Source organism: Schistocerca piceifrons, chromosome 6, assembly GCF_021461385.2.
Source record: "Schistocerca piceifrons isolate TAMUIC-IGC-003096 chromosome 6, iqSchPice1.1, whole genome shotgun sequence".
NCBI lineage: Eukaryota > Metazoa > Arthropoda > Insecta > Orthoptera > Acrididae > Schistocerca > Schistocerca piceifrons.
Window position 1 is genome coordinate 304,242,078 of NC_060143.1, and position 16,223 is coordinate 304,258,300.

Below are 16,223 nucleotides of genomic sequence, written 5' to 3' on the forward strand. Positions count from 1 at the left end.
AAACTTACTGGCAGATTAAAAGTGTGTGCCAGACCTAGACTCGAACTCGGGACCTTCACCTTTCGCGGGCAAGTGCTCTACCATCAGAGCTACCCAAGCACGACTCACGCCCCGTCCTCACAGCTGTACTTCCGCCGGTACCTCGTCTCCTACTTTCCAAAGTTCACAGGAGCTCTACTGCGAACCTTGCAAGAACTAACACTCCTGGAAGAAAGTATGTTGTGGAGACATGGCTAAGCCAGACCCTGGGGGATGTTTCCAGAAAGAGTTCGAGTCCCGGTCCGACACACAGTTTTAATCTGCCAGGAAGTTTCAACCTGAAAGGTCTTTTCCTCGTATACAGGCTGAGGACAAGAGGACTTTACACCTTCAAAAAATCATAGAAACTAAACAGTGTAACTTACTCGCTTCGAAACCTTAACCTGTGAATAGAATATCTCTGGATGACTTTTTTTTGCGAATGAGCACAATTATTTTGTTTCAGGCTGTCGCCACCAGTAAGTGTGAGTGTAAAAAATGGCAACTGCGCCTCAACACAAGATGATACGGTGTCATTCTTCAGTTTGAAAAAAAGAGAATTGCTATCTGCTGTTGAACGGGAATTTCTCACGCATTTTCAACAGAAGGCATCCAGTAGAGCCCCCTTTTTCGTCACGTACAAACAGTCTGAAGACATGAACTGTATTTGCAAACTAAATGTTGATCACAATCGAACAGCGTCCCAGTGAAGCCCTCAGAAATCAACATGTCAAGCAAGTCATGAGTCTCATATCTCACACATAACCGCTCCCAAAATTCGCGGTGAAACAGTACAGACTGCACTTGGTCCAGGAGGTTATACTCTGGGCTCTGACCTCTGCACCAAGAAATTGGCTGGAATGGCGACTGACCACGACACATCAAAGAGCTTTACTGATGAAGCAACGTTTCACACTTATACTGAAGATAACTGGCACAACGTTAGTTTTGGGAACAGGAAACCCCCGTTTCACAGTGGAACTTCGATATTCGCCAAAGATCAGTGTGTTTTACACAATGTCGAAGGATAAGACTCACAGCCTCTTCTTTTTCACGCAGAAAACGGTTGGAGACATTTGCTACCACGTCACGTTTTCTCTGTGGTTTCTGTCTCAGTTGCAACAAGATAGTTCAGCTCTTCACTTCCACTTAGCTGTACAGAAATATGTAAACATACGTGTGCCCAGACGATGGTCGGACATGCAGGTACCAATGATGATGTGTGGTGCTGATGGCTGCCATGATCACCAAAGTTAAACTCCTTGTAATTTTTATGGTGTTATGTGAAAGATGAAGACACAGTACTTGCCACAGCTGTGGCAGCGAATCGCAGCTGCAGTAGAGACTATTACTACTGATATTTCGCCCAGGTTTTGGGAAGAGTATGAATATAATTTAGTATGATATTTTTTCTCTCATATAAAGACTGTTGACAGCAAAAATGCTGAGTTAGAAACAACCGTTTCATCCCCAGGCGGAGGATGATTGGTGTCTGCAGCGAGCTGCTGGGCACGTGTTACTCACCTGAACAAGGCGGCGCCATTGTTGAGGCTCTCTGGCGGCGACCGCACGTAGTGGGCGCCGGGCGTGAGGGGCGCGGCGGCCTGGTGCACGCACGGCAGCCCCCCAGAGCCCGGAACGTGCACGTGCACGCTGCGCAGGTCGTCCATGCTGTGCCGCCTCACACCATCTGGAACACGGCACACCGCACATGGCTCACTCATTCACAGCCCACCTGCTCGACAACAGTTACACCTGCCACATGCAGATAAAAAAAGTACACGCGGAACAGGTCCAAGCTGTGCTGCCTCACACCATATGGAACATAGCACACTGCACATGACTCACTCACTCACAGCACACAGTCTCAGCAACAGTTACACCTGCCACATGCAGATATAAAAGTACACGCCGAACAGATCCAAGCTGTGCCGCCTCACCCCATCTGGAACATAGCACACTGCACATGACTCACTCACTCACAGCACACATGCTCAACAACAGTTACACCTGCCACATGTACATAGAAAAGTAGACACTGAACAGGTCCAAGCTGTGCCACCTCACACCATCTGGAAACGGGCTGCACATCAGTCACAGCCTGCCTGCTTAACAACAGCTATCCCTGGCACACTGACATACATGCTACATAGGTTGTCCATATTGTGCTGTCTCACACCATGTGCAACACAGCACATGGTAGATTACTCATTCACTCACAACCTACCTGCCTAACAAGAGCTGAGCCTGGAACGTGTATGTGCATGCTGTGCACGTCATTCAAGTGTATCAGCCTTCCACTGTTATCAACCACACCCCAGCCAAGAGCTTGGCGTGCTTCGTGGGGGATTTAAAAGTAAGGTGCAGTTCACACGGAGACAATGCGATACATGTTGTAATAAAGATCGCGCAACGCAACTCATGTTCTCACGGGGGTAATACGATATGCAACATGATACACAATGCGACACATCATATGACAAGCAGCAAGATATCACGAATGGCGTTTCTACTTCATTTTCTTCTGTAATCATAAGCTATGCTCAACAGAACGTTATTGTGGCTTACCATTACTTAAAGCTCAAAAAACTGAACAAGAAAAGGAAGTACTGATTGCACCCATGCAATGCTATCAATATGAAACATAGTTCAACTGTGGTTTCTCGTGATCTCTCCCTTTTTCGTGAACTCTCCCAACATGAACACACAGTCAAAGAACTCTACAGAATCAGTCTAGGCAGTGTTCACTTTTTGGAGCAATTATCAGCTACTTTGACAAAGTAGCTACACGTTTTCGAATTATTAGTTGTCCTTCTAAGAAAGGTAAGTTGGTGCTGGTGTTTGAATAACATTAAAAATGTCGCTATGAAATTTAACTTTCAGCAAGACCACCTAGTGTACTTTATTCAGTTTCGTACATAATAGTTACAAATTAATAAACCTAGGATAGTGTTTTTACATCTGTTCAGTTTCGCAAAGTAGTAAATGATTCTGCTTGAGGAGTACTCAGAAGATACGTTGCTGGTTTTGAAGAAAGACCAGTCATCACCGATGGTGCAGCCCAGGGAGGTGAACTCTGAATACGGATAGACAATGTTAAGAAATGGGTCAAGACGATGGTGCTAAGGAAAATTCTCACGAGTCCTTCTCAGCTTCATCGATCTGCTCGTTCAGAAGTAAAAGACTCTAGCTTTCATGCCTCTTTTATGTCTGTCGCAATGTTTCCTGACATAAAGGAGCATGGGCTGAAGAAAATCATACTGCCAGTATCATCAACTGACGAGTACCAGTGTCTTTTCAAAACCAGGTTCGGCAGCATACGGAAAACAGAAATAAAAGGCAGTTCCGCACTCCACACAGCAGGCTGCAGCATGAGGCAAGAGTCTCTTGCGCGGCGCCCATCTAGCAGCCTCATCGTGTACTGTCTCTCGGCTGCCTTACTTTCCACACAGCTGGAAATATTATAACTTCCTGCTCACATCAGTCGAAGGTGAGGGAAGTAAAATCTTTGTACCTATTTGCACAGGGTCCCTGATTAACGAGAAGGATGTGGGAGGTGTATATAGCTCACAACTCGAGTTTAAAAACAGGTTAGTGATTAGCGATAAACAACGAGGGATATTCTGATAGCAAAAAAGTGGAAACTGTCTGTAATCGTCCTGTAGAATTCGTGAAATTTGTGTTCGTGCTGGGAGAGCTCACGAGAAATCACAACTGAACTATACTTGATATTTATAGCATCGTAGGGTGCACCCACTTGTTCAGTTCATCAACCACGAGCAGTCTTCACTGACGGTGTGTCAATGCAGAGAAACGTAAGGTATATTACTGGGGACGTTAACTGTAGCTTAATAGTATCAACATACGAAAAAGGTACATAGTTGTTTAAGCCAAACCAGCACTAGTACTATGTATGGAAGAGATTGCATAAATAAATCCGTGGTTGCGGTGATTGCCTACCACATGGCTGGTTCTGCCGGTGTTCGGATGAGGCGTGATGTTCTCGCGCACGCCAAGTAAAAACGGTGACGTCTGTACAAGAGCGACATTATGACGTTCTGCTCAAGTGATGGACAGGCAAACTGTGACTAGCTGCAAGGCGGCAAGTGCCAAGAACAATGCTCATTTGCGTTGGTGTCGCCTGGCGGAATTCGTCGGTCCACAGGGAACCAAACCAAGACAGGGTGAGGTGGCTGAATTTTCCGTATCAGAGACAACTGCTCTCTAGTGAGCTCCCGACTCCAAAAAACAGAGCCGTTGCCAACTATGGGGAATAACAGAATCTAAGGACTGCCTGCTTTGACAATGGTAACTGACCACATCTCTCACTTCCTGTTCTGCCTCAGTTCCAACCGTCGAATAACAGCCGTCTCTATGTCCCAACGCCTCAATGACGAGAGAGAAGAAGCCATTTGAACTTTGCGTATTTTTATCACTTGCCACCATTTTAAGCAGGTTATCAGCTTTTCTCAAAATAATCGCAGCCGAATTCCGATTCCGGTTTTCAATTCCGCAGTACTTCAGGAATCTGTTTATTACGGTCTCCTTTCTAGGAAATTGTGGTAAGTTCCTATGGGACCAAACTGCTGAGGTCATCGATCCCTAGACTTAAACTACGTAATCTAAATTAAACTAACTTATGCTAAGGACAGCACACACACACCCTTTCCCGAGGGAGGACTCGAACCTCCTACGGGGGGAGGGGGGGGGGGGGAAGGCGTATGAACCGTGGCAAGTGGCAATGCGCCTGAGACCACGCGGCTTCTTTGCTCGGCTCTCCTTTGTCTTGGAATTTCTATTATGAGGATAATTTGCCCCTGAAGTGTAAGAAAGCTCAAAATAAAATTAACAATACTCTAACGAATTCACCCGTGGGTTGGTCACAAGGAAAGAGTAAAAAAATATGGAATTATACTGATGAATTATCAGTTACTTGGTGTCCCTTGTTTTGGCTGTGAGCTTTCCGTGGGCACGGAACTACATGCCCCGACATGTGGATAGTCATTGTGTCACAGAGTGTCTTTTTGTCTGTTCCTTGCATCAGTGTGGCACGGTAAAATGGACCAAGAAACATATGAAATCCTATAAAGACAGTATCTACATAGAATAGAAGACTTTAAAGGTGAGCACCGGTGTTTAAACATCACAACTCCATATATAGCGTAACGTAAGTGCAAAGAAAAATAAATAAAATCTGTAGTACTATTCTCCTACGAAAGAATAATCTATCATTGCTTGAATTCATTAAATGGCGGATAGTCTTCCACTCACCTAAGTTGAAGTCAGATATGACCTTGCCACAGTGAGTGTGGTAAACACTTCGAATATCAAGTACTGAACTGACAGAAATTCGCATTTCTAGTCTTTTTTTCTTTCTGTGCGTGTGCTGGTCACCAAGTGCCAATGAAGGTAAATAAATTAACTGGACAAAATCTGAACTCCCAAAAATTAAACAGTATTATGCGGAGATATAAATATAAACAAATATATCAAAGATAAAATGAGTACTATTCCCAAAGACATCTATCACAGCATTGGCATGGTTTATTTCGTCAACAGTGCTAAAAATGGTACCTAAATGGTTGGAAATATAGACAAGGAGCATAAATTAATGATAAAAGACATACGAGATTCTACGAAGAACTTTCACAATAAGTTTTAGAGACAATTCGACCACTGCACTGTGTAACTTTGATGAAGATTTATTCACTTAATTAGGCTTCTTGTAATGAATCTGAACATTCCGAAACTATGACAGACGAAGTTGAAGAAAACAAATTTTAATATGTCAGATGTATCGAAATCTGAGATATGGCTGAAAATTACTTAGATATTTGGGAAAATTATTCGAAACCATCACGCAACAAGCAGCACATTACTGTGAGTTCAGTAAGATATTCAAATTTGCATCAAGATTTACGTTTTTGAATTTAGAGAAAGCCAAACAATTAATGATCGCGTAGATAATATGTGCCATATTATGTACCCAATGAGGCCAGTATCTCCATAGCAATGAAAAGAGAAAGCTTGAAATGCAGCTATAGTTAAAACGAGGAATGACGCATTCGGGAACCGACATGGATCATTTTGAAGGCGCCATCAGAGCATCCGCCTTGCCTCACTGAAAAGTATTTGATTTAGACAGAATCAGAGTTAATTATGTGTATTCACGATTACAGGTCAGACATTGCACTCATACCTTCGTATGATTTTATGTATTGCTGCCCTTAACATGTCGCTGTTAAGAGTGGAACTTGCTCACTATTACCTGAAGTAGTATTTGCACATCTGGGACATAAATTCCTGTTACATGCGAAGAGCCCACAAGTTTCAAGACCGCGACAAGCGTTTACAGCAGAGGAAGAAACGTTACGTTATACGCCCATAATCTGGCGCAGTAACAGCCCCTTGGAGGCAGTAAAGGTAGAACAGAGCCACCAGGATAACAGCGGTCCTAATGCAGAACCTCGTAGGCTGCCAACGACTGCCTGTCTGACATATCTTTACCGGCAGCAGAGGAACTGAGAATAATGCAGTCGTGTCACCTGCGAGCGGTTGTATGTTCTGTAGGACAGCAGCGCTTCTCGTGCATTGCATAGTCGCAAAGCTGAAACCACAGTGAAAATAAAAAAAAAAGTTTTATTTGCAGCAGTTACTATACCTTCCTGCTACTTCTCTACCTAGTCGCCGCTGCGACTTAGACATTCGTAGCGTTTTACCAGTTTTCGAATACCTTCGTCATGGAAGGCAGCCGCCTGCGCTTTCCGTTTCTTAGGCTTGTATGGAACTCGCTGACTGTGCTAGAATGCTGTCTTTCATGTGAGCAGCGATGAACCTCAGAGGGAGCAAAGTCCTACCATTTTCTGGTAATGCTTAACTTTTATCCTTACAATATGACGAAATTTTCTAAATTTGCCTGAAAAAAAACTGCAGAAAGTTAGTTTTATGTTTTGTAGGGGAAAGGGCCGGGGGTGGAGGGTGGAGGGGGGAGGGGTTCGGTGTTGCGGTATTGACAGCCCTACCAGTGCAGTATGGGATTTTGGTATGTAACATGAGCATAGCTTGGGGCAACAAATAAGCTTTATTTCATCAAAATCGGATTACGAATAAAAAAGATATAAAGATATAGCGATTTAAAGTTTTCACTGAAACCGTTGTGTCTGTGTGTTTGAACAAGCTGATCTACAAAACTACTTGACGAGTTTTCATGGCGTTTTCACAGGTAACTTTAGCGTTGCTTAGACAACCGTTTAGGCTTAATTTTATCAAAATTAGAATACGAAAAAAACGGTATCGTAATTTAAAGTTTTTGGAGTCTCTTCAGCTTAGTAGTGCGGATGTTTACCTTAGTGATAGCATAGTAGTCCAAAGAACCAAAAAATGGCGCGGTTGGTTCCATAATACACTAAAGGGCCAATAGATGGCGCTGTTAGTTTCTTACGCCAGTGGCAGAAGTATTTTCGGAAGTTTACGTCAGTGACAGAATTAAGCGCAGCAATCTTGTTTTTACGAGTACGAACTAACACTGAATTTACTGGGGTAGAATATACGTGTTTACTGATTTTGCTTTATGTATTTAAAAGATAATTGCTTTGCTTCAGTCGATAGGTCTCATTTATATTTCGCTTCTTGGCTAGGAGAAGTAAATTTATTGACAAAGTGATCCTATAAAGGTTAAGTTTTCACCGACTGATGGCCGAAACCCTAAAAGCGACAGTATGCAAATGCCTCTTTTTTAACGTCAGTTGCGAAGCACGACCGTAAGATAATACAAAATAACATTGGAATTTAATCGGGAAAATGAACATGTTGGTCTTAAAAGAGGGTACTGCACAATGGACGATTTGCAAATCGCTAAGTATTTAAATAATCAGACATCCCCGCAATCTACCGCGTGTGATAAAAGCTCGGCGTGGACAGGATGTTAAAAATCTAGCCTCCTCCATTGTCTCAGCAGGCAACAACGGAATGTGCTGACGCCGCCACGTCAGTTGTTACAATGCCCCGTCCTCGGCCGTTGCCACACCACAGCTCGGATAGCAGTACTACGTAGCGTCGGCCTGCTGGGAGCACAAAGTGCTGTGCCAGCGCTTCAGCGCCTTTTACAGACTACGGCAGTCGCTCAAGGCGCTTCCGTTGCGACCAAGGCAAGCAACTAGCGATAGCGAGATCCCCAGCGCCCGTGACTACACTTGGCGTAGGCATTATGCCCTCAACCGCCGCCCACTGAGCACACCGTTTCCGGGATTTCGATGTCTCGTAGACGACATCACGCACCGTGTGCATTCGTTTACCTACCTGATAAAACTTACGTATGGAGAAGTGAGTGGGATATACAATGACGGAAAAAATTCGTAAGAACAAAAGATAATTAATGTAGAATAATGAAATTCCACAAATATATTTTTCTAGGTAACATATTTACGTAATTATTAGGTCTACAACTTTGCTTCCGCCGTTTTGCAATAGACGGCAGTAGCGGCAAGTGGGCTTCGGGTGGCTGGTCATAGGTGTAATACAATAAGCTTGTTGTTGTTGTTGTTATTGTGGTCTTCAGTCCTGAGACTGGTTTGATGCAGCTCTCCATGCTACTCTATCCTGTGCAAGCTTCTTCATCTCCCAGTACTTACTGCAACCTACATTCTTCTGAATCTGTTTAGTGTATTCATCTCTTGGTCTCCCTCTACGATTTTTACCCTCCATGCTGTCCTCCAATGCTAAATTTGTGATCCCTTGCTGCCTCAGAACATGTCCTACCAACCGGTCCCTTCTTCTTGTCAAGTTGTGCCACAAACTTCTCTTCTCCCCAATCCTCTTCAACACCTCCTCATTAGTTATGTGATCTACCCATCTAATCTTCAGCATTCTTCTGTAGCATCACATTTCGAAAGCTTCTATTCTCTTCTTGTCTAAACTATTTATCGTCCATGTTTCACTTCCATACATGGCTACACTCCATACAAGTACTTTCAGAAACGACTTCCTGACACTTAAATCTATACTCGATGTAAACAAATTTCTCTTCTTCAGAAACGCTTTCCTTCCCATTGCCAGTCTACATTTTATATCCTCTCTACTTCGACCATCATCAGTTATTTTGCTCCCCAAACAGCAAAACTCCTTTACTACTTGAAGTGTCTCATTTCCTAATCTAATACCCTCAGCATCACCCGACTTAATTCGACTACATTCCATTATCCTTGTTTTGCTTTTGTTGATGTTCATCTTATATCCTTTCAAGACACTATCCATTCCATTCAACTGCTATTCCAAGTCCTTTGCTGTCTCTGACAGAATTACAATGTCATCGGCGAACCTCAAAGTTTTTATTTCTTCTCCATGGATTTTAATACCTACTCCGAATTTTTCATTTGTTTCCTTCACTGCTTGCTCAATATACAGATTCAATAAAATCGGGGAGAGGCTACAACCCTGTCTCACTCCCTTCCCAACCACTGCTTCCCTTTCATGCCCCTCAAGTCTTATAACTGCCATTTGGTTTCTATACAAATTGTAAATAGCCTTTCGCTCCCTATATTTTACCCCTGCCATTTTCAGAATTTGAAAGAGAGTATTCCAGTTAACATTGTCAAAAGCTTTCTCTAAGTCTACAAATGCTAGAAACGTAGGTTTTCCTTTCCTTAATCTAGCTTCTAAGATAAGTCTTAAAGTCAGTATTGCCTCACGTGTTCCAATATTTCTACGGAATCCAAACTGATCTTCCCCTAGGTCGGCTTCTACTAGTTTTCCCATTCGTCCGTAAAGAATTCGCGTTAGTATTCTGCAGCCGTGACTTATTAAACTGATAGTTCGGTAATTTTCACATCTGTCAACACCTGCTTTCTTTGGGACTGGAATTATAATATTCTTCTTGAAGTCTGAGGGTATTTCACCTGTCTCATACATCTTGCTCACCAGATGGTAGAGTTTTGTCAGGACTGGCTCTCCCAAGTCTACTACTAGGGCCTTGTTTCGACTCAGGTCTTTCAGTGCTCTGTCAAACTCTTCACGCAGTATCATATCTCCCATTTCATCTTCATCTACATCCTCTTCTATTTCCATAATATTGTCCTCAAGTACATTGCCCTTGTATAGACCCTCTATATACTCCCTCCACCTTCCTGCTTTCCCTTCGTTGCTTAGAACTGGGATTCCATCTGAACTCTTGATATTCATACAAGTGGTTCTCTTTTCTCCAAAGGTCTCTTTAATTTTCCTGTAGGCTGTATCTATCTTACCCCTAGTGAGGTAAGCCTCTACATCCTTACATTTGCCCTCTAGCCATGCCTGCTTAGCCATTTTGCACTTCCTGTCGATCTCATTTTTGAGACGTTTGTATTCCTTTTTGCCTGCTTCATTTACTGCATTTTTATATTTTCTCCTTTCATCAATTAAATTCAATATTTCTTCTGTAACCCGAGGATTTCTACTAGCCCTCGTCTTTTTACCTACTTGAACGTCTGCTGCTTTCACTATTTCATGCCTCAAAGCTACCCATTCTTCTTCTACTGTATTTCTTTCCCACATTCCTGCCATCTGTTCCCTTACGCTCTCCCTGAATAAGCTTAGGCATCTGTAAACATAATGCCATAAAAATATTATTTGATTTGAGATTGCATCAAAAGGTTATTCTTGATTAAATACGTCAACTTAAGTACCCATTTCCCGCCATTTGCGGGAAGTTTTAATTTTCTGCTTTGACATGAAGAAATCTGCGTCTGTGATTCTTTACCATGCTGGGTATGACCAATGGCGAGGGAACTATTAGTGGAATAACGTGCAGAGAATGTTTCCAACGCCTTAAGAACAGTGATTTTGATGTCGAAGAACGGCATGGCGGCGGGAGACAGGACGTTTTCTTTGCTACTGAAACAGACGAAGACAGTCACAGGACATCATTATCGAAAGCGTTCGAGCCCAGCGCTGAAACGCAAACGGCCACAATACAGCGATAGACACGTAAAGGTAAGTCTGCAGCAGGTCAGTGCTCGACCACATGTCGCAAAACCCGTCAAAATATACGTGGAAATGTTGAAAGGAGAAGTCCTATCCCTCCCGCCGTATTCTCCATACGTTACTCTCTCCGACTACCACCTTTTAGGATCAGTGGCATACAGTTTGGCTGACCAGCACTTCCGATCATATGAACAAGTGCAAAATTGGATCGATTCGTGGAACCCCACAAAAGACGCCCAGTTCTTCCGCCACGAGACTGGTATGCTATCCGAAAGATGGGAGAATGTAGTGGGCAGCGATGGGCAATACTATGAATGATAATTTTTTTGTAAGTTTTTCACAATAAAGCCCCGAACTTCGAGAAAAAGCGGCGGAAGCAAAGTTGTAGACCAAGTAACATTCCAAGATCACATGTTAATGCAAGAGCAAGATAAGCCCATTGGAAATGTGAACTGCTGGTACACTAGCAACCGGTGTAACGGCCAGTATATTGAATGCAAGCATGCTAACGTGCATGCACTGTGTTGTACAGGTGCTGGATGTCAGTTTGTGGTATGGAGTTCCATTTGATCGGTCGATACAGGGATGGTTAATTCTATTTACGGATGTCGCTGGAGTTGTCGTCGAATGATATCCTGTATGCACTCGACTGGAGACAGTTCCAACATGTCAACACTCTGCAGAGCATAGTGGTTACAACAGCGGTAAGTGGGTGAGCGTTATCCTGTTGGTAAACACCACCTGGAATGGAATGCTGTTCGTTAATGGCAGAATAACAGGTCGAATCATCAAACTGACGTAAAAATTTGATGTCATGGTGCTTGGGATAACCACGAAAGCGCTCATGCAATCATAAGAAACTGCACCTCGGACGATAACTCCAGGTGTATGTTCAGTGTCCAGAGCGCAGATTGCAGGCCCTCAACTGACCTCATTTTAACCAACACATGGCCATCACTGTCCCAGAGTCAGAAAAAGATAATAGATCTCCATCCTGCCCTCCAATGACCTCTGGCTTGACACCACTGATGTCACAAATGGTGGTGGTTTGGGGTCAGTGGAATGCACGCTACAGGACGTCTGACTCGTAACTGTCTTTGAGGTAACCGATTTGTAACAGTTCGTTGTCTTCTCCGTACGTCGAACTCGATTATCTTCCCTCTCGGTAATGCCACGTGGCCACCCTGTCATCTTGCCACCGTACATTCTCGTGACCACCGTTGCCAACAGTCTAGTACAGTGGCTACATTGCTGCCGAGTCTTTCCGCAATAGTGCAGAAGAAACATTCATCTTTTCGTAGCCCTATCTCACGGCCTCGTTCAAATCCAGTGAGATGCTGATAACGGCGTCTTTGTCGCCTTAAAGGCATTTTTGAGATCGTCAACTCACCACCTCAAATATCAAAGATAACTAACGCTCGCGACGGTTACAGCGTGTGTTTAAAGCAAAACTGATTTGCTTTCTCATAGTGGACCTACTGGGGCTACTCTTATGCGACTAGTGCGAAATCCGAATATACATCATCTTCGGATGTAGAAACATGCCTACCAACTTTCTTTTACGTCGTACACTTCCTTCTTGGTGTTGCGATTTTTTTCCGTCAGTGTGTTTACAGTCTACAGTGTGATCCATTGATAGTGACCGGGCCAAATATCTCACGAAATAAGCATCAAACGAAAAAACTAGAAAGGACGAAACTCGTCTAGCTTGAAGGGGGAAAGCAGATGGCACTATGGTTGGCCCGCTAGATGGCGCTGCCATAGTTCAAACGGATATCAACTGCGTTTTTTTTAAATAGGAACCCCCATTTTTATTACATATTCGTGTAGTACGTAAACAAATATAAATGTTTTAGTTGGACCACTTTTTTCGCTTTATGATAGATTGCGCTGTAATAGTCACAAACGTATAAGTACGTGGTATCACGTAACATTCCGCCAGTGCGGACGGTATTTGCTTCGTGATACATTACCCGTGTTAAAATGGACCCTTTACCAATTGCGGAAAAGGTCGATATCGTGTTGACAGTCATCAGTCCCCTAGACTGAGAACTGCTCAAACCTAACTAACCTAAGGACATCACACACATCCATGTCCGAGGCAGGATTCGAACTTGCAACCGGAGCAGCCGCGTGGTTCCGGACTGAAGCGCCTAGAACCGTTCGAGCACAGCGGCCGGCTACAAATTTATTCATAGCGATATAATAGAAGCACAACATACATTTACAATGCTTGCAATTTAAAATGAGCATTACTTGAAAATTACGTTTCGTGGCTGGCTGCCATTTTCCTGCACACACGTTTCAAGTCTTTTACGGAATTAAGACATCACATCTTGCACGACTGACACTGGAAGTCAGAACTTTTGATCGTTCAGATCCTGGATGGTCTGTGGTGTTTCGCACCGGAAAAGCTGAGATATGAAATGACCATAAAGGAAGAAATCACACTCTGAAATGTCAGGGGATCTTGCAGATCAGGAAATGTTCCCGTTATTGCAGATGAGACAAGCACGAAAGGTGTTCTACAGCACGTTAATGGAATGCCGCAAGTTATGGCATGTGGCCCCATCCCATTGGAGGAAAGCGTTTGCAGTTAGAGGAAGATCACTAAGCTGTCGCACTAGGAAATGGTACAACGTGTGAAAATAACGGTCTGTATTCTCAGTAATACATTGCAGCCATCGTCTTAAAAATATGAGGTCCTATGATATCAAACGATGAAAAGCCACACCACACTAGCTTTTTCTGATAGTAAAGTGGAGTTTCATGAATCATCAGGATTGGACGTGACAAGTATCTATAGTTTTGCTTGTTAATAAAGCCTCGCACATGAAAACTGACGTCCTTGCTCATGATGAGAGTGTCGCACAGCCCTGGGTTGTCGACGTGTTCCAATAGTTTCTAGCAAATGCATCATTCAGGTTTTCCGCTATTTGAATTTTGCATGGCTGGTAACGCATTTCCTTGTGCAATATTCGCCGTACACGGCGATCCGATATGTCAAGTTGCAGCACATGTTTGCGTGCAGAACGCCTGGGACTTTGGCTGATGACTTCTTCCTCTTGCTACATTCTCTAGTGTGTACTCGCGTTTTGTACTTGTACCAATTTTTACACCGTGTCTCCTGTTTTCTAAAAGGTCTGTACCCACACTTCGATAGCATGTACCACATTGTAACGTGCACGAAATACACGCTCCGCGGCCACGTAGCTATCCTTGTTTTTGTGAAACGTCCTCACGGCAACAGCGCGATGTTCAGAGGCTCACAACGCCCTCTTGACTTTACATCGATATCAGACTAAATGGCAAAGGTTTGTTGCGCAGATGACACCAATCTTTTTCCTGATTCGTAAAGTAATGTGCTGTTCCCAGAGTTGCCAATCGCCCGTTTCACTGCGGCACCCGCTATATTGGAAGACCCGGCCTAAAACAAACAAATGTTACTTTCAGATAATGAATGACCCGGAGAAAAAATGAAAATGTCGGAACGCAAAAGCAACAAAGAGCAATTCTGCTTCTGTTACTGTTTCTGGCGATGCTACTGTTAAAATCCGAGAAAAAGTACTAACGCAGCGTACATAGCGTTACCATGGTCCGCAACAACGTTCGGGAACTCGGTAGCAGTGAGAATGATAAAATATTCACAGTGCTCAAAAGTTAATGCGATGAAGCGGCTTCGGGCAGAGGTTACAACTGGCATATCTCTCGTCCTCTTCGCTTAGCCCAATAATTTGCCTGGAAGGCTGCCAAATATACTTCCTCCCCTCTTCGATCGCAACGCCGCACCACCAGACATACCAGCCATTCGGGAACTTCGATGCAGCGATCCATAACTGCTTTCCATGCAGTACGACGGATAGTTCTGCAAACCGGAAACTAGTCTTTCCGTAGATACCGCGAACAGTATAACGGACCTATTTAGAACACTAATAACCAAAATATCTAACTGTGCAGATCATGTTAGTCTCTAAGGAAAAACTTGAATTGTTTAGAACTGATGAATTTACACACAACTAGTTTGTATCATATGCAAAATGGTCGAAAACAGTCTAGAAAGATTGCAAGGGTGTTGCAGGTTAGGCTGTGCTAAGAAATAATTACCAAGAACAAAAATTCGATACCTTGCGCCAAACGGGATCTTCGTTCTGTTTCCTAAAACCGAACGAGAAAGCGATACAAAAATTCGACATGGGACGGTAGTAAGGGTCGAAACCGGGCTAAGGACTGAGCAGTATCGCGTCCTATCACCTACACTATGAGAACAACTGGCACTACCTTTATATGGCGGGCCACTTGAATTTGCGCGCGCAACAGCCTAGTTGGCTAATTTCAGTGTTAATGAATTAGGAAACGGTGCAATGTATCGATTCGTTTCTTAACAATTATTTCTCACCACAATCTACCCTGAAACACCCTAATGAAAATCATCATAATGATCTATCACAATTCTAGAAGAACAGTCATGTCCATACCTAGTAAGACACGAGAGAAAAAATCTGCTTTATTACTTATTACTGATACTATCAGTGCCTCAGGAATGAGTTCAGTAGGCACTAGCAAAAGTTTTTGATCATTTGACCTATGACATAAAATGCGCGACAGGTAGTAAAGCAGGTTTTAAATGTAACCTAAAATGCTTTCTTCTGGACAACTCCTCCCATTCCTTAGGCGATTTATTATTTAAAAAAACAGACTGTAAAAAATCTCTTTACGGACTATTTCGCCAAAACATCTCGATACATGGAACATGGAACTAACTAACAAGCTCTAAACTTACATAAACCAATGTACTACACGGTACATGACGAAGTGCCCTTCTACAACAGCTTTTCTGTTCCACTCATTAATGGAACGAGGATAACATAACTGCCTCTAAATTTCTGTATGGGCCCAGTCTCCTTCAGTTTGGTAGGTAATGAGCGTTGGAGACCGTGGAATCGTTTGGCATTTTGTCGCAAATGTGTTTCGTGAAGTGACAGAATTCCAAGGATTCAGAGCTCAGTTCATGGGGCATTTGCATTTCACTCTCCTGTTCATCAAACCGGTCAGTAACGAATCTAGTAGCACGTCTCTGAATTCATCCGAGTAGATAGTGATCCCAAACACTTGATCAGTACTCAACAATGGGTAGCACTAGATCCTTCGTAGGTGTACCACATATTCTCAGAATTTTCCCAGTGTACCGTAGTCGGCCATTCGACATATTTCAAACTGACCTCAAAAAATAAAGTATACATCCAACCGGT

General features: G+C 43.3%; 1 protein-coding gene across 1 annotated transcript in view; it reads right to left on the reverse strand.

The window, feature by feature from the left end:
• LOC124802471 (ATP-binding cassette sub-family G member 4-like) overlaps positions 1-16,223 on the reverse strand; it is a 444,350-nt gene that overhangs the window by 357,008 nt on the left and 71,119 nt on the right. The window contains exon 2 of the mRNA XM_047263260.1: positions 1,543-1,708. Coding sequence (XP_047119216.1) covers positions 1,543-1,688 — 146 coding nt within the window. The 5' untranslated portion in view covers positions 1,689-1,708. The remainder of the gene's footprint in view (positions 1-1,542; positions 1,709-16,223) is intronic.